Source organism: Gastrolobium bilobum, unplaced genomic scaffold (assembly GCF_033153095.1).
Source record: "Gastrolobium bilobum isolate Gb01-03AN ecotype WA unplaced genomic scaffold, APGP_CSIRO_Gbil_v1 utg50351, whole genome shotgun sequence".
In the NCBI taxonomy this organism is placed as follows: domain Eukaryota; kingdom Viridiplantae; phylum Streptophyta; class Magnoliopsida; order Fabales; family Fabaceae; genus Gastrolobium; species Gastrolobium bilobum.
This window is the reverse complement of record NW_026897333.1, coordinates 283,176-307,375: the sequence shown is the minus strand read 5'-3', so window position 1 is coordinate 307,375 and position 24,200 is coordinate 283,176. Positions and strand designations below refer to the sequence as shown.

General features: G+C 34.5%; 1 protein-coding gene across 1 annotated transcript; it reads right to left on the bottom strand.

Annotated features, from left to right (window-relative positions):
* Nucleotides 1-1,344: 1,344 nt before the first annotated feature.
* LOC133306088 (rho GTPase-activating protein REN1-like) lies at nt 1,345-21,149 on the bottom strand. The gene is made up of 25 exons (XM_061506363.1): nt 21,120-21,149; nt 20,784-20,879; nt 18,158-18,194; nt 17,424-17,500; nt 16,905-16,975; nt 16,711-16,789; nt 14,763-14,907; nt 14,116-14,235; nt 12,522-12,599; nt 12,054-12,109; nt 11,888-11,957; nt 9,230-9,314; nt 8,408-8,667; nt 8,234-8,250; nt 7,667-7,891; nt 6,724-7,050; nt 6,497-6,546; nt 5,591-5,651; nt 5,434-5,511; nt 5,282-5,338; nt 4,975-5,144; nt 4,644-4,704; nt 4,241-4,345; nt 2,030-2,183; nt 1,345-1,951 (listed from the first exon to the last, which is right to left on the bottom strand). The coding sequence occupies exons 1-25, from the start codon at nt 21,147-21,149 to the stop codon at nt 1,698-1,700; spliced, it is 2,763 nt and encodes a 920-aa protein (XP_061362347.1). The 3' UTR covers nt 1,345-1,697.
* Nucleotides 21,150-24,200: the final 3,051 nt, after the last annotated feature.

The following is a 24,200-nucleotide window of genomic DNA, read 5'->3' as shown; positions in this document are numbered from 1 at the left end:
GTAATTATTGTGAATTATTTTGCCACAATTTTGAAAAACCGAGTTTACTGGGTCGAACCGGTTTTAATATCGTTGTTGTGAACAATCATTTCCAACACATCATTTCCTTCCTAGACAGGAGTGAGTGTTGTGGAGAAAAATATAATGAGGGGAAACCATCATTTTGTAAGATTTTATCAATGATGTTAACATTATATAAATTGGACTTATGTTTCTAGGAGATGAAATTATTTCCTATATATAGGGCCTATATTACGTTATGTGAATAGAAAAAAAAGAAAAGAAAATATAGGTCTCACACACATAAAAGTGTGTATGTAAGAGATAAAATTACCTATTATAACATGATAGACATTAAATCCTATATAAATAGTCTTTTTTATTTTCAAAGAAAGAATTTACAGCTTCATGCAACAAATTCTTTTAAATGATTTTTTCCATTCTTATAACAATCGGATTGGCAAGTTCGACCGCAAAATTGGTGAACCAATAACCCTAAGCCCTAAATCAAATTATCATAAAATCGGTCAAATCAGTTGTGAAAAACGTATTCGAACAAGTTGTTTTATTTAACTGAAAATATTTATCAAAATAAAAGCCTATATATAGATTTTTATTATTTAATATTTCATTATTGTTCTTTTTCAGTCTCACAGGATATATAATATAATCCTTTTATGCTAATTTAAAGTTTTACTTGACTTTTGTTGTCCAAAAAACAATTTTACTTGACTTGATTTCTTATAATTTTATATTTATTTAAAGGGTTTAAATTGTCTCATTTTATAGAAGACAATTATCTTATGTTAGTGAAGCATAAAAAGTTGTGCCATTTTTAAAAAATAAAAATAAAAATGATGGGACCCACATAACTTGTTTTTATGCATGATGCAAGCTATCTTCTATTAAAGGAGATTAATAAATCCCTTATTTAAATATAACTTTTCAGCCACAATTCAACTACAACCGGACCAGTAAACTGTGAACAAATGTCTTCACCGGTTTCAAAACAATGGGTTTTTTTTTTTTTTTTTTTCCATAGAAGATTTCTTTCTTTCTTTTTAAGTCATAGAAGATGTCTACCACCATTACCTATTTTTGTTCAACCGATATATTACCAATTAGCCAGTGTTTCAAGAAAATGGCATGTTATCCTTTACAATTCTCTCTTGTTTTAAACACTAAAAAAAGAAAGAAAGAAGAAAGAAACATATGCGTATAAGTTTCATGGGGCTTTGAATTTCATGACATTCGCTTAGCCTAAAATTTGTCAGCTACAACTTCAGACTAGAGGAACTTGGTTGCTCTATCTGCAAAACGCTTTGCCAGCTTAGGCCAAGCAACTCAATATTAATGCAGTTACTAATACGATAATGTAATAACAAAAACCAACATGCTTGTCACAATAGCCAGCAACAATCAGCATGTTATGTTACACAGTTTTTGGCTTATGTCATGGGGATGGCTGAACTCTGCCTTGCACATCCTGCATATTGGGGTAAATGAAATGCTGCTTCTTTGAATATAGGCCTCTGTGCCAGCAGTGTCAGGGAAGGATTATTCTCTCACCACATTTCATAAACCACACAAAATATTGTTGAGGATATGGCAATGCCGCATTTGGACAAGAACAATGCTGAATGATTGCAATGGCCCCCTATCATCTGGAACTTATTCAGTGTAAAAAAAGATTGGCCTTAAAATAATCTACCTTTATCCACATTATAAGACTGATGACGATGCCCTTCTGACATTCCTCTTTTTAAGTATGCTTGTGAATATTGATTCTGTCTATTTAGATGATGACCTGGTTGACTATCTGATTTTCTGAGTCTATATGATGGACTGCCTAAGCCTCTACTGTTCTCTGGGTATGTTGGAGAATGGTTTTCAGATACTCGAGACCAATTGGGTGATAGAAGTGGTAGGTAACATTCAAATCCTCGAGACTTAATAATGGGGGATGCAAGTGGTTGGTGAAGTTCAAACCCTCGAGAATTATTGGGGAATGGCAGTGATATGCGGAGTCCTGATCCTTTTCCTTTTTCCAGGTTCTGTGAGGATTGACTTAACTCTTGGCCTTTATCCATATTTTGGGGTTCATCTGAAATCTGATTACGGCGATCCTTCGAAAATAGTCTGGATGTCAGTTTTGTTAGTGCAGAAGTAGTGGAATTTGCTCCCTGCTGTGAAAGCATTTAATAAATAAGTCTATCTACCCCAATCAAATTGCCATATAATATCAGTGTACAAATAACAATGATTCTAATGCAAAATTTGTTGTAAGACTTCTTAATCAGTGTATATTGATTCTAACCCAATTTTTAATGTAATATATCTACTAGAGATATAAAGGAGGAGCTTTGGAGCAACGATAAGGTTGCTTCCTTATGATCGGGAGGTCACAAGTTTGAGTCTGATTTGCCCTTTATCTATTGGAGATATACTAAAACCATTCATGAACCAAACAAGTTTTGGGAGAGTTGGTTCGTGCATGACTTAAAGGGCTCCTGCTCTGACGGGGCATGTGAGAGATGTAATATAAATTATTCGGACTCGTTTGGTGGACATGATAAGATAAGGGTAGGATATGATATGGGGCTGATAAGGGTAGGATATGATATGGGGCTGATAAGCCTATATCATGTCCTGTGTTTGATGAGAATCTGATTAGCAATCTGATAAGATTATGTAGAAGGAGAAAGAAGAAAGAAAAAATAAAATATAATGCAATAAATACAAATATATTGGGTAGCGTGGGGATATATGTTCAAGTGTGATGAGTCCCACATTGGTTGGTAATGAGCTAAGTGAAGAGTATATAAGTGAAAGGACCCATGAACCCAATGCCTTAAGGTTTTGGATTGAGACATGGTGTTGGATCCACTTGCTACGGTTGGTGTAGCCTTAGCTCATTGGTGGTGGCCCCCGCCATGGGCTTCCCCCTGGACTCGCCTGACAGTGGTATCAGAGCCGGGTTGTGCTCGAGCTAGCCTAATGATTGGCTAGGAGGCGGGTTGAGTACTTGGGCCAGGAGTACTCAGTTGAGGGAGAGCAAATCAATGGTGGGTTTCACACTTGAGGGGGAGATTGTTGGGATATTCAAGTGTGATGAGTCCCACATTGGTTGGTAATGAGCTAAGTGAAGAGTATATAAGTGAAAGGACCCATGAACCCAATGCCTTAAGGTTTTGGGTTGAGACATAGTGTTGGATCCACTTGCTACGGTTGGTGTAGCCTTACCTCATTGGTGGTGGCCCCCGCCACGGGCTTCCCCCTGGACCCGCCTAACAATATATTGGATAGCTTGGGGATATATTAGGTATCCAATATTGGTATCCTATCCTGTTGAATCCTAACCCAGCTCCCTCCATAGGATGAGAACTCATGTATTTGATAGGATAAAATGAGACAATAGGATAAGCTAATCATATCCTATTGACCCACCAAACAAGAGATAAAAGTAGGATATGATAAGTTATCCTATCGTATCTTCTTTATCTGGTACTCCAAACAGGCCCTTCATGTACCAAGTGATATCTAGTAAAATAAGTTGAATTTCAGAACAAGGTAAAAATGGACCTGATATAAAATCATTTATTTGTCTGTCTCAGATAAGCTTCGAAGAGAGTTGGTTCGTGATCATATATGTTTGGATTAGATTTTGCAAACTTGGTTTAGCTTGAATTATATTTGATAAATTTTATCTAGTAAGTAATTATGTTAAAAATATTATTTTTTGGATATTTTAAACAAAAATCACTTTTAACTTTATAATTATTAATAACGGTATGCAAATATTTTTAAACTAATAATATGATATTAAATTATGAGAATGTTTTTGTCAATATACATGTAATTGAATTTTTCTTCACTGCTTATTGCAGTTGGACATCAAAACCATCTTGATGATGCAAAATAAATTTTGTTCCAAAATTGCCAAAGATGTTAGCACAAATTTTGAACCACATTTGCAGCCTCAATCGTGATTCCATGGCTTGCGAATGGTTTTTCCAAAAATGCTTTAAACTCATCCACTACCTTAATTACTAAACCAATGATAATGTACCAAGGATAGCAATGATATGGATAAAAGCAATCAAGAATCATATATTATCATGAAATATCAACTAAGTATAGGCAATTCTTGACCCTACAACAAAATTAGTAGCGCTGATTACACAATTGAAAAGAAAACTCCGATTATATCTAGATTCACAGCCAAGTTTATGAAACTTACCTCACCCCTTGTACCAGATTTCTTGGAACTTGGTGGATGTTTGTTTGGTAAAGGTGACTCTGGCATTCTCTCATTATCATTTACTGCTACACCAAAATGAGTGTCCTGCTGTAGCATTGCCAATTACCAGATTAAACAGATGATAAATTCCAAATTACTATCAACATCGTTCAGAACATTTGCTTATTTTTCTTTTAACCTAGTGGACCCTTTACCAAGAAGGGGGACAATTACTTCATTTTGGGCATTAGATTACCCACAATTCATGGATTTAAGGGTATAAACATGTTACAGGTGATATCCATCCATAACTGACATGATCTTCAAGCATTGAGTTGGTTATGATATTTGTGACCGTGACAGAGAGAACAGAACAAATTCTCAATCGATATATTAGATTTACCTGACTTATTGACCTGTCAGATTCTGAAGTGGCTGCAACTTCAGCATCAGGCTTATTCTCCCTGTCAAATAGATTCCCCATGAGGAAGGTAAAATTTCATTATTTATATAATCATCATATAGAAATAAATAGTCAAGTGCAAACAAATAACAAACAACAGCCACTCTTTGTACACAATCTATTTTGAAGTGCCAAAAGGCCCCGCTACAAAATCTAGGACGTTGTGAACATAATTTTTCTCATGAAAATTGAAGCAGTTAGGAATCTGATATTGTAAAAATAGGAACAAAAAAGTATGTAGTAACAAGCACAGAAGTAATGATAAACATACAAATTTCTTTCATGATTTGACATCTGTTGGGTTTGATTGCATAAATCCAACAAAGAACCATAGTTCCGCTCGAGTTGTACATTAAGCCGCGACCCAAGCTCACCAACCTTCCGCTCTAGGTTGGCAAGGTCTACTTCTATCAGCACTAATTCCTCAAGATCTGCCTTGGTCTGTGGAAAGTTTGCAGATTAAGAATTTGTTAAACGCATTATAAACTCAACAGAACAGACTATGAGTGAGATAGACTAACCTTTTCATCAATACCAACTAAATCAGAAAAGGTTCCTGGATGAAACTTCAGTACTGCTTCAAGAGTTGCCCGAGACCTCCTCTCCTCCAGCAACTGTTCCTGTAGTCTAGCCACCTGCAAAGAAATTTTGGTTGACAGATCAAGGTGCTTACATACCCACACACACACATATGCTGCAAGAGGGGCATGTTATCTCATAACGAACATACATCTTGCTCAAGAACCAGACGACGCTCTTGCAAGGCTTTCTTTCGTGTTTCCATATCAGATTGTAGCTTTACCTTCACCTGCAAGTGGAAGTAAAAATGGAAAATAAATTCTGGCACATATATAAACAAGGTTAACATGATAAAATTAAGTATTAACCTCCTCTGCAATTTGGTTTTGCAATTCTGTCTTAACAGTCTCGAGCCTCTCAATTTCAGGTCTAAGCACGGTAAGAAACATAAATTAGTGGATAATGATAAAGTGAGAAAATTGCAAGAGCCATGCTCACTTTTAAGTGAAAGATCCACATCGAATCAAAACATACACAGCAAGGTCTGATCATCATTTAGAATACCATTACGAAACATTCTGAATTCGTAATTAAGTGACTATAAATTTCCAAAAAGAAAAATCAATAATAGTAGGGAACACCAATCTAATGAATGACATTGAATAGAGTTAAAAGAATGTCAAAGTGTGGAAATGGTATGGATGCAGCTGCTGGAGAGACAGTGGAGTCAAAGGTAGGCAATTTTTCTCCCCCGATCAATTATCCTTAGTTCTTGACACAAAAAAGAAAATGAAACAGGTGAATTTTGATATTAGAACTTTCGAAACTCTAACAGTTGCATATGATACTATTTCCCTAGTCGTATAAAAATAGATTAAACACTTCTCTAAAAGACATACAGTGGCACTGAATATTTTAATTACCATTATCCTGTTTCTAACTTATTATTTTAAATGGTTTTGATATTTATTTCATGCATACTCTCTATCGATGTATGATTATTTGTGCTCCTCATAAACTCTTCTCGGACAGGCATACATAATTTAAAAAAGCACATTACAAAGCCTTGTAGTTTATCTCTCAAATATATCATCTCTGATCAATCACACAAACACACACACATACACACAAAGAAGTCCATATTCACCTGGCATAACAGTTTCAAGAAACACAGCCCAAATGGCAACAAATGAGATATAATAGGAACTAAAGAAGATACCACTGAGAGAGTTGAACCAAGAATTTGACACTGTTGTTAGATATCAAGTACTTACTCATCATCATCAAGAAAATCAATGGACTCCATTGAAAGGTTCTTCCTTGCCTGGACATATTACAAAATGCATAAGAACTTGGAGCTTATAGAATAAAGTCAATTTAACTAGTCAGAAAGCAAAGTAAGAAAATGGAATGTAAAAGCTCTAACCAAGTTAAGGATAGTGATAGAGACAAATGGCGAGATACAAAAATCACATCATTAATAATGAAAAGTTTTACTCACAGAGGTTCGCCCCAATACAATACGGCGACGAGGTGCTGGGACATTGGATATGGTTATAGATTTGTTCAAACATGAAGAAGGGTTAGGGCAATTTGATTTATGCATTGTAGTTTGGCCAGTGGGAAAGCCTCCAACGATATCAGCAGGCTTATTGGACTCATTTTCCCAAGCAGTCTTATTTGGGCTTGTGACATTTTCACAGCTTTTGATATCTTCATGTCGAGGCAGGGAGACTTTAAGTGAAGTTGTTGACAACATCTGCTCGACTTCAGAATGATCTTCGCTCACCACCGAGAATTCTGACCTCGAATTAGAAAGATCATGGTCCTGTATATTGTACAAAATTATAATAAGTAGGGTATTTCCCATCCAGCCATAGCTACTCCTTGGAGAAACTCTAATTAAATTACCATCCATAGGCAGGCAGATCCGCATGAAACATGAATAATAACCAATACAGTGTTTTTTTTTTAATCTAAAACAAAGAAAGGGTGAAAATGCAGAGTATTGGAAAAACCGTATGATCTGTAGATTAAATAGGTGAACAACATCAAAATATATATTTAGTCAAAATTAAAAATTCGAGTTACTACAGAAGTTACAGAGCTTGGCTAGGGTAATAACTTGTCTGACAATGCAAACGTTAAAATAAAAACTAAGGTCGGTTGAAGATGGGAAGGGTATACTGAAAAGAGTGTAAGATTTGGGAAAACATCAAAATTTCTCCATCATGTTCAACTACGCATTTCTTCTTCCAGGAAGAGATATCTCTTTTACTACTGTTCAAGTTGTCATTTGCTGCATCCGTACCATATGTGTGAAAACTTGATTTATAATATTTTCATAAACTAAATTTAGTCCTACCTATGAAATGGATATGCTTAATGACAAACCTAGTTGCTATAATTTCATCAAATTGTCATGAAATAAATAAGACTCAAACCTTATCATCATACTCGTCATTGGCCGTAGAGTCTCCAGTTTCGCTGTCAGTTTGACTAACAACATCATCATCTGCATCTACATCAGATTCCTGTATTGAGTCATCTTCCTCGTCATCATAATAATCATCATAAGACAAATCATCATCCGTAGCCTCCTCACTCTCAGATCCACTATCTTCTGAGTCAAAGTACATATCAGGGCCAGGGGACACAGAACCTTCCTGCTAGAATACTAATAATTAGGAATCTGTAAAGACCATGGCAAAGAAAATTTGAAAATAATATAACTAGAAGCTGCATGCATTTTAATCAGATAGAGGCAGAGAGCCACGCCGATTATAAAATCCAGACACTCAAAAAAATCTACATTTTTTTTAACCCCTTTTCAAGGAGGAGAGATTTGGAATGAAAAACCACACTTCATATTCTAAGCTGATATGAGGAATAGCATGTTCATCAAAATATGCACCTTATCACTATTTCATATTGAGAATAACCCGTTAAAATACATGCAAAGTATTTCATAAGCAGCCCACTATATCCTCTAACATGAAAAAGAATTTGACCAGTAAAAAAGTGAAAGGTTCCAGTAGTTATTTAGAAAAAGATAATTGTAGAACAAGGACAACTATGAATCAACAAAGAAACACGATGCATCCATAGCTTGTTACTGATGTAAGAGATGCATGCAATATGATGACATATTAAAAAATGGAAGCCATGCAAAATAAAATATCAATATATAATTAAACCTACCCCAAATATGCTGTCATATTCTTCTAATAAAGTAATAACAATTGCTTGAGCATGGTTAGCTGCAGCAGCTGCTTGTAGAAGTTGAAGAGAACCATCACCACCAACATCAAAATCATTTTCAATCTCACAATCCCCAGCTAGAAGGGGGCGAAGAAGTAATGGTGCCATGCATGCTGCCACAGCTGATGAGCTCATTCTGTTTTCAGCTTTGCAGGAAGCTACACTTTGCATCATCAACAGTATTCTGTACAGGAGCGAAATGAAAATTTTACATCATGAAAAAAATGAACTTAGGCTAGGGTTAAATTGTTTAATATGCAGAAGCACGGCTGAAGACTAAAAAGAAGGCCAGAGCACAATCAAGGCGCAAAAAAAAGGAAGAGATCAGCCGCGATGAAAGGGGCGGCTATGGAGGATGCGATGAACATAGGCTAAAGTTAATTTGCAGAAGCAGTCTCCCAGGCCTGGAACTCCAATACCAACTTGGATGCAAAAACAGAACATTATCTCTAACTAATTAAAAACTGTACACAACATTAGAGTATGCAAGTAATTTCTTTCCTAAAACAAAACTCAATCTATGGTAACTAATAGTCTACCCTAATAACAAAAATAATTTACAATAATTACAAATGCAAGAAATGTGGGGCTGTCACAACAAGGAATAATAGTATTGTTAACAATAAAGTTCAGCATTTAAGATAACAAAGATAGCAATAAATGGTTTACCAAACAAAAAAGAAAAGAAAAGATAGCAATCAATCAGTTCTCCTGAAAGAAAAGAAAGGTAAAAGGACAAGGAATACCTTTGCAACAAATGGCGGTTTGGTTCAGGAAAAGTGTCACATATTGCTGCACGCATTGCAGAAACCCTACTGCCACGTTCAGTTCCTAATGGTTGTAACATTTTCAGATGATGAAAGAAAATTAAACTTCAAGAGAGATCCATATAAATTCAAAAAAATATGCAAACAATAGAGAGAGAATAGGAAACATGGAAAGAATCTTTAGTTATTGCATATTAAATACATATGTATGAGAGAGACCAAAAGAATTTCTCAATTTGCAAAATATGGTCTGTTAGTTTGGAATTGATGAGCTTCCAACTTGTTATGTATTAAGAGTCAAATTGAGCATGAAATTGATCTAAATATAACTAAAAGACATGAGAATTGTGATTAAAGTGTTATTCTACTCTCAGTAGCATTCTCATATGAAATTCTTGTGTTTTATAGGGATTTTGACCAATTGAAAAAAAATCAAGTTGAAGAGCTTAAAAGGAAGGAAGCAAGTTAGTTGGCGCCTCAAGCGCCATTACCATGATAGCTACTGTTTCGCCATGCTGTTAGCACTAGAGTGGCGCTACAAGTGCAAAGGTCACCTGCTTTATTGCGCCACAATCGCCAACTTGGCGCTTGGAGTGCCAGGTCCACAATCTTCCCACACTACTAGCGCCAGCATTAAGTTTTGAAATTTTGAATCTAATCAACGAGGATCTGATTGAAGATTTGAAAAGATACTTTCCCTTCAATATAAGAAGAAGCTTTTTGGAAACAGAGGGCAGACTTCAACAATTGGGAAAAGAACGAGACCGGAGAATTCAGAGTTTAGAGATCAAGAAGTAGGTTGAAGGAAGATCGAAGCTCCGTCGAGATCAACCAATATTCCTCTCTCAGAGATTTCATTTAGTTTTTTTCTCTTTTCTTGTTTTGTTTAAGCCATATGTGTGGCTAATTTCTTTTGTAGTTAGGAATACGAATCCAACATAAAATTTTATATTGATTTAATTTTCTTAATAAACTCTGTCTCAAATTGTTATGTGTTTATCTTGAATATCTTGTTTAAATTCTTATATGATCTGATCAACTATATAAAAAGAAAGAGGGTTAGGGTTCTAAATAAAGATATTGGGATCTTAATCTAGACAGGGGTAAGCACCAATTCTTGCATGTTCTGATCATAGATTTGTAGGGTTTGCAAGCTTGTGCAATTCATCACGCGTAAGGCTTAATCTAAAATGGGTTTCTAAGAAATTAGGATTCTAATTACGTTAAAGGGTTAAATAACTAAGACATTAGGAATTTAACCAATTATCACTTAGAAATTGTTTGGAACAATAGAGATAGAGATTTATTGAATTGAGTTAAATCACTTAAGGAGGACGTGAGGTGAAGAAACCCTAACTAAATTTTTCATGCTTGAGTTCCAACCCATCTTTTAATTGTTTGAATCCTTTTCTCACATTTCATTGCTTTCTTTAAATTGACTTTTCATTAATTAGAAATCATTCTTCCTAAATCAACCTTGATTTGTCCAACTTAAACGAAATAGTAAAAATAGTGCGTGGAGCCTCTAATTCTCGTGGGAACGATACTCTACTCACTTCTTTATTGTTTGTATGACTGATATACTTACTGAGATCGCTAGAGGAACCTCCAGCCTCAACCTCAAGTATTGAAGAAGTTTTCATTTATATTTATCTTTTATCTCTGAATCACATATACGTCTATAGTCATATTCTATTAACAAAATCTAATGCAACAAGTTAAGCTTTTATTACATGACATCTTAATTCACATGTGACCAATTTTTACATGAATGAAATTTTAAATAAACCTACCTACAAGTAGTTTTAGTTCTTTGGCCTGTGCCAATACAGCACCATATTCTTCTTTTCAAATTTGGTCCCTCGTTTTTTTTTTTTTAGATAAACCACAGGTGTCCTCCACACCACATCATGGTGGTGGTCCCTCATTTTTAAAATTTGATGAATTAGTCCTCTAAAAAAACAGAAAAAACCCTTCCCATATGGTTCTTCTGTTAGGGCATCAGACTAAATTGAAAGAACCTTACTTGAAACAAACCGAGAAAATGCAAAAAAAATGTAGTAAAGAAGATTCAAGAGGTTGAGAGAATATTATATTTTATTGATCTGAAAACTTGACATCTGATCCAAGATACAACCAACACACCATAATCAGTTAGATTCAGTTACAGGGATTTGATAAACTCCCTGTCATCCAGTGACAGTAATGACTGCATGCATCAACGCTATGCGCAGCATATCAAGAATGTGACAGTATATCTATCTCTTACATATCTGTGCAACATTTAATATCTGCTATCCTTATATCCTATTAATTTTTTAACCACTATAAATGATTCGGGACCTTCAATTCTCTAGCTTCTGAGTTTTGATTCATGCCTATTAGTGATAAAATATTCTTTTATAAGTTTCTAAAAATCTGGAGAATAACTAGAATTGGACTCCTTAAACAGAGAAACAGTAGAAAGATTGTGCTAATGTAAGACAGTGCTAATTTGATGGTTATTCTCACATCCTCTTAGATGGTGGCTATTTAAGCATAGTAACAGCAGAAAGATCATGTCAAAAAAATACTGGGTGACTTGGTAATTATTATAAATTATATCATATTAAGATGCAAAAACTAAAGTATACTTACTACGAGCTTCTAAAAGCGCCTTGCAGCAAGATGCAGGGACTGGAGAAGATGGTAGTTGTCGAAGTACATGCTAGAAATTTATAAAAGAAAATTAAAATAAAAAATTATAGCTTTTAATGTATGTGCTCGATAAAGGAATCAGCCATTCAGTTTATCATGAAGATACCTTAACACAATCAGCAATAACATGGGCATCCTCCTCCTCAGAAAACTCAACTTTTCCTGCAACCATATGCCATATCCATGAACAATGAGATTTGATGAGAAATTTTGACAAATTATATAAAACAAAAAAAAGGAGAAGAAGAAGAACAGTATCTGCTACTGGAACACTAGAAAACTTCATACTCTTTATTATTTGCATAGAAAAACTCATACGAGATAAAAAATTTCATGCCCTGGAAGGGCCTTTGCATACAAAAAACTCTTACGAGTAGGAAAAAACCATCCAATGTAACGATCTATTAACTGACATACTAGAAAAGGACTTTTGTGCAAATCCTGAAATATGGTGAAACCTCTTAATGCTTGAAATGAACTTTAGCAAACAATGTATTCAAAATGGAGGCATCCAAGGCAGAAGTTCAGACAAAAACATAAATTTCAAAGATTTGCCAGGAACAAAAGCACAAACCTGTTTCATATTCTCGCACTCGATTTTCAACATGTTCAACATCGGCTGCTTGTCGCAAGATCCCTTCTACTTTGACTCCTGTTTTATAACATTGATTAGATTCATATGAAACACAAATAATTAATGCCATGTGTAAACAATATCAGAAGGGTTAGAAGAAACTAATATATATTTGCTGCTTGCTTCCTCTCCTCCCACCAACCACCTTCACAAGGTCACAATGATAATCAATTAAAGGAATATAGGAAAACCTATCTACTTAGAAAAAAAGAAATATAGGAAAACCTATCTACTTAGAAAAAAAAAGGAATATAGGAAAACCTCAGTTAACTTCAGTAGAAACCATTAAAAAACTTGCATTGCTTTCGGTAGTTTAACTGAAATTTGGTTTATTTTTGGGTACATTGGAAGTGCAAGCAACTGGACAAGAGATGGAAATAAGTGATATAGCGGAGTATGGAACCTCTAACATCATCAACACACCTCAATCTTAAAGACTAAGGCCAGTACCGATCGAGCTACAAGTTCATTGGCACTGAAAATTTAGTTTCTGATATAGCCATGTCCAATTTCCACGCTTCTAGCTTAAAGGGCTCTTGCGTGAGGGGGCGTGTTGAGATATATAGTCCCACATTGATTGGATGGGCAACTAATATGGCCTTTATAAGGCCTTGGGCACTCCCACCCTTTGAGCTAGCTTTTGGGGTGGTGACCTCAAGGTTCTTAACATGGTATCAGAGCCTCACCGTCCCCCGCTTTAAAAAGTAAAATTAAAATAAATAAATAAAAAACACAAAAAGGTAAACCAAAAATGAGCCTGTGCAATTTCCACGCTTCTAGCCTAAAGGGCTCTTGCGTGAGGGGGCGTGTTGAGATATATAGTCCCACGTTGATTGGATGGGCAACTAATATGGCCTTTATAAGGCTTTGAGCACTCTCACCCCTTGAGCTAGCTTTTGGGATGGTGCATCCCAAGGTTCTTAACAAATTTGGTTTGAAGTTTTCTAAACACAACCGGGCATTCACAAATAGGAGCTACACACTTCCTTCAACAAAACACTCAGGAAGCATACAAAATTGAAAATCCTTGGAAGATGTGCTAAAGTACATTTGCAGTAGAATGCAACTAAGACAAACATGCTAGGCATCGATTGATCCATGCCGTGGACCCCAATTTGTTGTGGTTAATGTTCTTCTTAATTGAAGAGGTTACTCTAACTTTGCACTTTTCTATTCAAAAATATCACTAATGCATTAAATATGCCAACTAAGGTAAAAAATTTATGCAAAATAAAGAACCAGTGGATTAATCCATCAACAATGCATTCAGGATAAAATGTCTCCTATGATGCTTCAAACCGAAACATGCATTAAAATAATTTCCTTAAGCATGAAAAAAATCAGTTTGGTAGAAAAGTGTAGAGTAGTTTAATGTGGACATGCATAAAAAAGCAGTCACATTTTTTTTCCAGTTTTGGTAGATAAAAGAATGTATTCATACTTCTAAACTCAATAAACAAAAGCATTTCTTTTTTCTTTTTTTTTTCTGGCACTAAACAAAAATAATTCTTACAGAAAAGAAAAGAAAACCCACCATGCTCTTCAATGAATCTCAGGGCTTTCTCCAAAAAGGATGGTGTTCCATCAACTTCCTCCAAAGCATGTAAAATTGGCCGGCCAATAACTTTATATTTCACTGCATCTCTATCCTTCACTATAGAAGAAATGCAGAAAATCATATGAAAGTAAAGCAAGCAAGTTATACATTTTTGCTTATAAATATCATTACAGAAAAATTCATGGTATTAGGAAAAAATCTGTAAAGAACCATTTCAATCCAAAAATTTCAGCTTTAAGATTAAGGTCATATTAATGGTTTTTATATTATATTTCTCAAACATGTCCCCGCATACAAGAGTTTATGGGCTTGAAACAAGAGTTCATTGGGCTTGAATGGTGAACAATGCTCAGGCTCACCTACTTGTGCTAGAAAACTCCACACTATTTAATTATTTATTAACAGAATGAAGACCGTGAGGATCGAACTTGTGACCACTTGGTCTCAGAGGCTCTGATACACTATGTAAAGAACTATTTCAACCTAAGAGATTAGTGATGACAATAAAATTGTTTCATGAAGCACTATACACAGCCATGTGCAACATTCATAGTGTACACACAAGGAGGTGCCAATTGTCAAGGAAATAACATATGAGAAGCACAACTACAGCAAGAGCATACATTGGTCCAAAGAAGTATTATGTGAATCAGTCTGATCACCCCTGAAGATACCATTTTGGCCCACCACATTGGCAGCACTTGGTGCTTGTGCCAAAGCATTCTCAAGTGCGAGCTTCCACTCATATAAATCTTTAAGTGTTTCGGCCTACAGCATATTCAAATGAAATGATGCATTAGCAAAAATGAACAATTTTCATGTTCTCATTTCTTCATTTATCTTTGTTAAGGGGAAAGAATATGAGAGACATTTGATGAAATTTGTATTTGAATTATACAGTAGAACTCTATTATACATTAAATGTAATAATTACAAGAATCTCAAATATCATAATTAATATAATTAGAAGATATTATTAGCCTTATTACAATATTTATATATTTTCCAACACTCCATCTTAAACTGGAGCATATAGATCATATGCTCTAAGTTTGTTACGTATAACTTAATCAAGGACCTTTTAAAGCGTTAGTGAACACATCCACCAATTGATCATTCAAATTGACAAAGCTTTACTGATGTCTCAAGATAAGATTTTCTCTCTAATAAAGTGACCATCAATTTCAATATGTTTGGTCCCTTCATGAGACACTAGTGTTAGAATATCTAGAAGATATCTTATAATATTATGTCTTAAAATAATTTAGAGTATCTTAGATGATCTCTTACGATTAGTTTCCACATTTCCTTATATATTTATTTCTTTATTTTGAAGAGTTTGCGGGAATGATTTGGAAGATTCAAAGCCAAAAATAATGGTCTTTGCTAGCAAGAACATAATGGAGGCAGTCAATCAATATAGATTGATCCGCCGAAATCTGATTCAAATCCAATATAGCACTTATGGGTACATAAGAAATGTATTAAATCAATTAATTAAATAGAATCGATTCGATCGCAACTTCGAATATGGAATTCAAAGATATCAAATAGGAAATGAGACTCTGAATCATAGAACGATAATGAAATACACAATCAACCAACATTTATCAAATTTGAAAAAGAGCCAGAAGAGATGGTTTGATCATCTTATTTTTATTTCTCAAATCGAGAGATCCATGAATCAGGATCCTAATGCATATAGATACAAATGGTCCAAAAGGAGCAAGAATCTCGAGGACCATTTGGAATTCTGGATGTAGATGATACGGCTTTATTACTTTGTCTTATCCTTCAAAACAATATCAATATAGTATTATTTGTTTTCCTATCTCTATACCTAAATCCCTATAATTTTATCATAGCAAAGCAGTATTATCCTCCATGACTTGTTGTGTCACTATTTCACTATCCTTAAAATTCGAAGCTCTACTTTATTTTCATCATCGTGTTCCGACACTAGTTTCCAATCTTCCACCACCAAGGATAACACAATAGTGGAGACCATAAACCAAATTTGAAACACGGTTTTTTGGGGAAAACCTGCTATTTATTTATTTATTTTTCTTTTCCCTCAAATTTTAATTGTTTTTTATTTGAGTCCATCAACTGCTAACCAGCTAGTTTGTAATAAAGGTAAAGTAGGTGTTAATGTTGGTGATGGTGGTAGTGTTCCAATGGGTAGGCATGAAATAGGCTCTAGATACCATATTAAGGGAAAAGAAAGCAAGAAATGGTTGATGAAATCCTTGAATTACAAGAATAACAAGAATCTCCTACAACTTAGACTCTATATACACTAAATGCAATAATTACAAGAATCTCAAATATCCTAATTACCATAATTATAGATATTATTAGCCTATTTACAATCTCCCACAATCTTTATCCCAATTTGTGTCAAACCACTGAGCATATCAAACCTAATAGAACTCACAAACATAATGCTAACTGCATTAACAATTAAAGTACGTTATATCATCGAAACAGAAAATTGCATAAATAAATTTGTCTTGAAACATATTTCAAAAGAAAACAAATGCTAAACATTTTAAGGAAAAAATGAAGCACCTTAAGTGTGAATGCTCGTCCATCACGAAAATCAGGAAATTGTACTGTCAAAAGTTTCTTATCTGCTTTGACAACAACACTACAAAATTTGACAACCTGAGTTGTAGGAGGTCAAGAAAGTTCACAAATACACAGTGATATTATGAAGAAAAACAGAAAGCTAATAATGAGTAGTTGTGAAAAAACAAGCCAACCTGCCTGAATTGTTGAGGTCAATGCCACCAAGGGTCAAATTCACTTCATCTCCCTTCTCAGAAACAACACTCTAAAAAGTAGAACATAAAATGATTAAGGAATACACTTAGACAAACATAACGGAGAAAATTATTTTATATATTTATTGTGACATTTATGAAGAAAATTTTACTGAAGGCAAAAAATAAATAATTTTTTTAGGTAAAAATATTACCACCCTCTATTGGCCTTCTTTAGCCTTAGGTACTCAAAAGTTGAAAAACTACAACCAACACTCTTCCGCAGATATATTTTCAATTCTTAAAGAAAACAACTGATGGAAAATTGAATAAATTTTAGAAACTTTTTTTTCTCTGTACTGTAGTCTCAAAGTGAGTGAACTTCATGATCAGTTACCATGCACTTTTTTTTTTGAGGGAAGGGGAGAGATGGTAAAAACACAGGTTCAATGCTTACACCATACAGGGAACACAGTGGAAAAAGATGGACAAACCAGATGCTGAAACAAAATTACTTACTGGATCGCTTCTGAAGAAAACAAGTGAATTTTGTGTTAAAATAAACCACCTTTTCTTCCAGGATGTCCACCCAATTCCTACACATTATGAAATACATACTGTACAATAAATAATTACTTCAAAGAAGTCGGTCATTTTTTCAAGAGTTGGATTTTAGCTTTCCAATTGAGTATTATACATGTTACATAGTACAATACAAACTGCAATTACGTTTGGGAAGGATTAAAGGAACAAGAATTAGCAAAGCGAAAAGATTTAATATTGTAGCATATCTATTTCTTAATGTTCTACTCATCTAATAAAGGTTCAGATCAGAGCTTCTTTCTATACTTATGCTTCAAAGATCATTACAAAGTTATCCTCGGTTCCTGGTTTGCATTTATTTTCTCACTTCTTTTTGGGTAGAAACTTGTTTATGGTCGTCCAATGGTTGTCTTGGCTTTTATCCACAAGTTTGCTTCTGTTTTAAAATTCCATTCCTGGGTACATGAAACTTCAACATTCGACAATCATGCTACTGTGTGTGAGAAAGCATCAGCTTGTCTGACAACCATGAAAAGGTGAATATCAAATATTTGATTTTTCTTGCTTTTAAAGATTTATGACTGTCTGTTGTATTATAGGTATAAAAGCACACTAGATGCGTTTTTACTGATAGCCTTGCCCTAGAAGCAAATGATACAAATTTATAGTTCCTTAGAAGTAAATGAGTAAAGTAGAGGAGTAAAACACACCTTTGGAGGATAAGAAAAGTGGACCACTCTTGAAAATCTGCAAGAGATGAAATCACACGAATTTGAACTGCAGTAAGTGAGCAACACGGAGTGAAATCCATAAAAAAATAATAATACAATTCACTTTAAACCAGCTAAACTTAATAGCAATTCAATTAGCATGCCCTTCATCATGAGGGGTAAGTGCAATGTTTTGGTATGAAATATACCAAAGGATAACATAGTTAGTAACGCACACCAAAGGCATCAAACCTATAAAAAGCATGCTTGATCAAGGACACCATCTCAAGCTCTATAAAGGACATTGTGCTCCCCAGCGTACAATGCTCTCTGGGGAAGCAGTGCTCTTCCCCTTTAGGGAACTACACTCAGTGGATTGGTAGTCTGATAAGAACTTTGAGGTGCACCACCCTAAAAGCTAGCTCAAAGGGTGGGAGTGCCCAAGGCCTTATAAACCTCGCATTAATTGCCCATACAACCATTGTGGGACTCCAAGTCCCATACTTGCAAATGGGATCGTAACATTCCACCACACTCTGCAGCCCCAGTGCCCACGCGGGCTGGTTTTGCGCTAGTCTTATACTAGCCTCGGGCGAACACTGCAATGCCGACGTCACCACCCGCGCCGCTAATGCCGACGTCACCACCCGCGCCGCTCGATTGCAACCGGGAGGCATAGTAGAAGGCTCTGATACCATTTGATAAGAACCTTGAGGTGCACCACTCCAAAAGCTAACTCAAAGGGTGGGAGTGCCCAAGACCTTATAAACCCCACATTAGTTGCCCATACAACCAATGTGGGACTCCAAGTCCCATACCTTGCAAATGGGATCGTAACATAGTCTCTTAGGTGAAGGATAATCCATCAAGGCTTTACTATCTTTGTAAGGAATCTCTCTTGAGAATATGAGGTAAGTAGTTCCCTTCATTTAAAGCTATAAGTAGCGTTTTCCATTTACTTAACCATCCAACCTTGCCACAGTCTCAACCCTCAAAGAAGCATATGAGTGCACCCCAAATTTGCAAATACCTTAGCATGCAAGTGCCCTAGCACATGCAAGCTCTAATAAAGGTGGCATCACCCTCTGACCCTCCACTCAACCTGCCATCATCAATCTAGCCTGCCACCCTAACAACTAACAAACACAACCTCCAAAAGTTGACCAGCCCACATAGCACACTGCTCCCTTCTCTCCTCAAGCGCGTTCTGTAATATGTTTAGATTGATGGAAAGAGGTGGAATGGAGTAGAATGGAATAGAATGACGTCAATTTCCATTGTTTGGATTGTTTAAAACATCATGGAATGCATTCCATTCAATTCCAACTAATAGCTCTATTTTTCTTCCACCCAATTTGGGGGGTATGGGATGGAATGAGATGGAACCAACTTATTGTTCACTAACCTTTGTACCATTTTTCCCACTTTCCAAACAATGGGATGGAAACTTTACTTCATTCCATCATAAAATATCCATACCATTCCATTCCACCCATAATTAAATATCCAAACATAGTAAAAAGGGATGGATGAAATGGAATGGAAAAAAATTACCTTACCATTGTTTGGATATTTTAGGATGGAATGGAGGAAAGTTACCATTCTATTGTTTAGGAAGTCAGTGTTGTAAAAACGTAGTGTCGAAACGTAAAAACGGACCGTGTATACATTTTTATGACCAAAATCGAGTCAAAACGGTAGTTGAAACGGATTTTGAGTCGAAACGGTTCAAACGTAGTGTCGAAACGTAGAAACGGTTCAAACAACGTAATATTATTTTTTTTTGCATAGTTCAAATATATATATATATAACACGTAATAATAAAAAATATATATATATATATATTTTTAGTCATTAATTAGCTTAAATTTAATAACTTATATAATTAATACATTAAAATTATTCTATATAAATTAAACCAAAGATTAAAATTGACATTCTTATAAAATAAACATGTTTGTGGGTTTTGGTTTTATATATGTTGGATATATATTTTATTTTTAATACGTTAGTAAACTCTTACGTTTCGTTTACATTTTGCAATTTTACGTTTTTGCTCACCCCTACCGTTTTCACATAGACTCTACGTTTTAACAACATTGTTTAGGAAGTGAATGGAATTGGGGGGAAGAAAGATAAAGGTATTGGATGGAATGGATTCCATTAGGATGCTTTCTTTCCACCTTATTTTTAAACTATCTATAAACAATGGCAACTAATGCCATTCCATTCCATCCCTTTCCATCAATCCAAATATAGGCTAGAGCATGTGTCTTGCGGTAACTTAAGTTCTTAATGGTTGACCCACTTGTTCTCTTTATCAACCACTGGGGGCTAGATTCTTATTATAATATGTCTCCTTGGAGTGTAAGAACCCATCACAAAATCACTGCAAAACACTCAACTAGGGTATGATTTAAAAAATCACAAGAATAATTTCAAAAAACAATGTATAATCATGTACAAAAATCCAACTCGGGAACCAACTGAACTGAATGACCGAGTGACCAGGCTAATGAACACAAAACTTGAACATGGTGACAAAGCCATTCACAGTCATGCTTCCGAACCAATTGAAATTCAAACACAGTTCTAAATGCTGTGTTTGCAATGAAAAACACATACCGGATTGCCATGGCTACTATGAGAACGTCGATGATCTTGTGGCCCAGGCTGAGGCTGAGGATTAGGAGAGGGAAGGGAAGCATCACCATTATTCCCCTACAAAACGAACACATAACCATATGACTTTCTCCCTCAATATACACTAAAAACAATTATATTGTATTCTAATTTCCACATTTCCAGGCACCACAACCCCTCATTCCTAATTAATTCAAAACCCATGGAGAAAACAGAAAACATGTACTACATAACACAGGCTATTCTGAGCAAGGAATTTTTGCATGAAAAAAAATATGAAAAACAAAATAAAGTAATGTCATTTGCCAGAAATTTTACCTGTGCCAATTCACCACTTTTGTTACTCATATCCGTGATCCCAAATTCACAGAACTAAATATGTATAAATAGATATATCGCAGACAAAACCCTGCATCAACATTGATCAAAAAGGCAATGCAGCTCAAAGAGATTATTATAATACACATTGAAACATAATGATTCAAGCATTGTAACATACCTGAAGAAGCATAAATGAAATAAAAAGAGGAAGGATTGAAGGGAAAGAAGAGAGAAGGAGAGAGCCTGAAGAAAGTGAAAAGAAAAAACAGTTTTCTCTCTCCCCTCTCTTTCTTTCTTTCTCCTCTCTGAAATGAAATGTGATGTAAGGAATGGATGTTTTGTTTTATTTTATTGTCTTCCGAAATGGTGCAATGAGAAAAGAAAGAGAGGAGCGGATTTTCAGCTGTACACGTCAACCTTCGAAAACGAACACGCCGTGGTGGAGGGAAAATAAACGGAAGAGTGTGTCTTTCGTCATTTCACAACATTTCATGTTATTTTTCTTAAAACATAGCCTAATTAGATTATGCTCGTTTTAGACTAAATAGTTCATGGCTATGCTGAATATTTTAAGTTTCATAGTTTTGCTCTGATTATTTTTTAAAAATAAAAAGGCTTAGCTTGGCTTATCATAACTATCCATCACTACCCAATCGGTGCAGCTCAGTTGGTAACTTGGCGCTGAGTTAGTGGGGTTGGACATGTGTTCGATTCTTGCTGAATGCATTCTTGGGGAGGGGGCTGAACCTTTAGCCATCACTGCTCCCCCGCACTCCGGATTAGTCTCATAGCCGGCTCAAAGAGTCGAAGGTCGTGGGGATACCGGAGGGAGCCAACTCGCCTCAAAGAGGTAATTAGGGTTGGGTAACTCCAAAAAAAAAAAAATTATCCATCAGTATCTTAACTATCTTATGATACACGATACGATACGTAGGGGTGTCAATATGGGTTGACACGACACGAATTTGACACGACACGAATTCGACACGACACGAATACATCAACACGAACACGACACGAATTTTCATTCGTGTCAAAATCTTCAACACTGACACGACACGAATTTTTTGCGGGTTGACACGACACGACACGAATAACACGCAAAATAGGGGACAAAACGGTAATTAACAAAAAAATTTAAAAAATAGATCGAAAATAAATAAAAAATTAAAAAATAATAATAAAAAATAAAAAAATTAAAAATAAAAATAATACGGGACGACACGAACACGAATTCATAAACACGAACACGACACGAATTTTTTGCGTGTCATTTTTTCCAACACGAACACGACACGAATTTTTTTACGGGTCAACCCGAACACGAATTTTCGTGTCGTGTCGCGGATCGACCCGCGTGTCAAAAACCCATATTGACACCCCTAACGATACATATTGATAAGTGTATCGAAAAATGGGTGGATCGGATGATACAATATTGTATCGTAAGGAAAAGAAAATAAACATTTGATTTGTAATTTAAATTAAAAAAATAATCTGAAAATTTTGTATTAATAGGAAATAATTAAATAAGAGAAAAGTATTTCTCCACTGGAGATAAAATTATTTCCAATGAGCTCAAAACGATGTCGTTTTGGGATTATAGGATTAAAATATTATAATGATAAAAACTGATATAACCCTGCAATATATTAAAATTACAAAAATACTTTGATTTTCGTCTCAAAATGACGTCGTTTTGAGCTCACTTGAGATAACTTATCTTCAGTGACTGGAGAAATCCTTTACCCATTAAATAAATATATTTTTTATTATGTATATTTTTATTTTTTAGGTCCTCGAAATCTTAAAGCCAACAGGAATAATAAAAGTAAAGGCATCATCACCTATACAAGAACAAGATAATGTTAACTCGCTTGATTAACGAAATGATATTGTCAATAAAAATGACAAGGGAAAAGAACCTCAGATTGTTAAACAAGAAATGGAAAATGAGTCAAATAACTACCAGAAAAATATTTTCGCAGTTACTACAAATAAGTTATCTACATTTATTCCCAAAACGATGTCGTTTTGGAATTGAAATATTAAAATTTATAATTATAAAGACTATAATAACCTTGAAATAAAAATACCATGATTTCTGCCTCCAAAACGACGTCATATTGGACTTACTGCAAATAACTTATTTGCAGTAACTGCAGAAAAAACGAACTCAATAACTTCACTAATGAAAAGGTAATGGATTAATTATGTCGCGAAAGATGCTGATAGTAATAGTAGTGATATATAATATTAGTTTTGATAATTGATGAATAAGAGATAATTGGTTTCCACATCAATTACTTATGTATTTTGCTGACTTGATCCTCTTTTAAATTTGAATTTATATGATATTAAGTATATTATATATTTTTAAATTATTTTTATTATATTTATGTATCTCACAATTTGATACGATTCATGATATGTCACAAAAAAGGGAAACGATACAGATTCCGATTCAACAACCTTGCATATCAAATCTATCAAGACTATTGTAATTAAAATTGTAGTTAATCAAATATACTCCTTAAAAAATTAACACATAATAATAAATCAGAATATTTTTTATGCTATTAATTAAAAAAAATTGTCATTTTAAAAATATTATATTAGAGGAAATGGTTTGTCACGTTACATGGTAGGAAAATGATTTTTTGTCATGTAACATGACAAGAACAAAACCCATTATATTATATTATTTTAAATAAAATTATAATGTTTCACTAAAATACTTCATTAATTATCTTTCTATTTATAAAAAAAAATTATTTTTTAATTTGCTAAATATTATAATAATATATCATGTTTCACTTTAAAAAATATAATGTTATCTTATTTAAAAGGACAAATAACTTTTTCATTAATTAATTAATTTAAATTATTTCTTTACGATAAATTAAGGAAAGATAAATGTATTTCTGTAAACTCGAACATTCTACCTAAAATATTATAAATCACTTTAAATAACAAAAATACTTTCATATAATATTGAAAATCCATTGTAAACCATCAAAACGTGTGGATCAACTAGTAATATATAGTTGTTCTAGATTAACGAATGATCTCGAAATC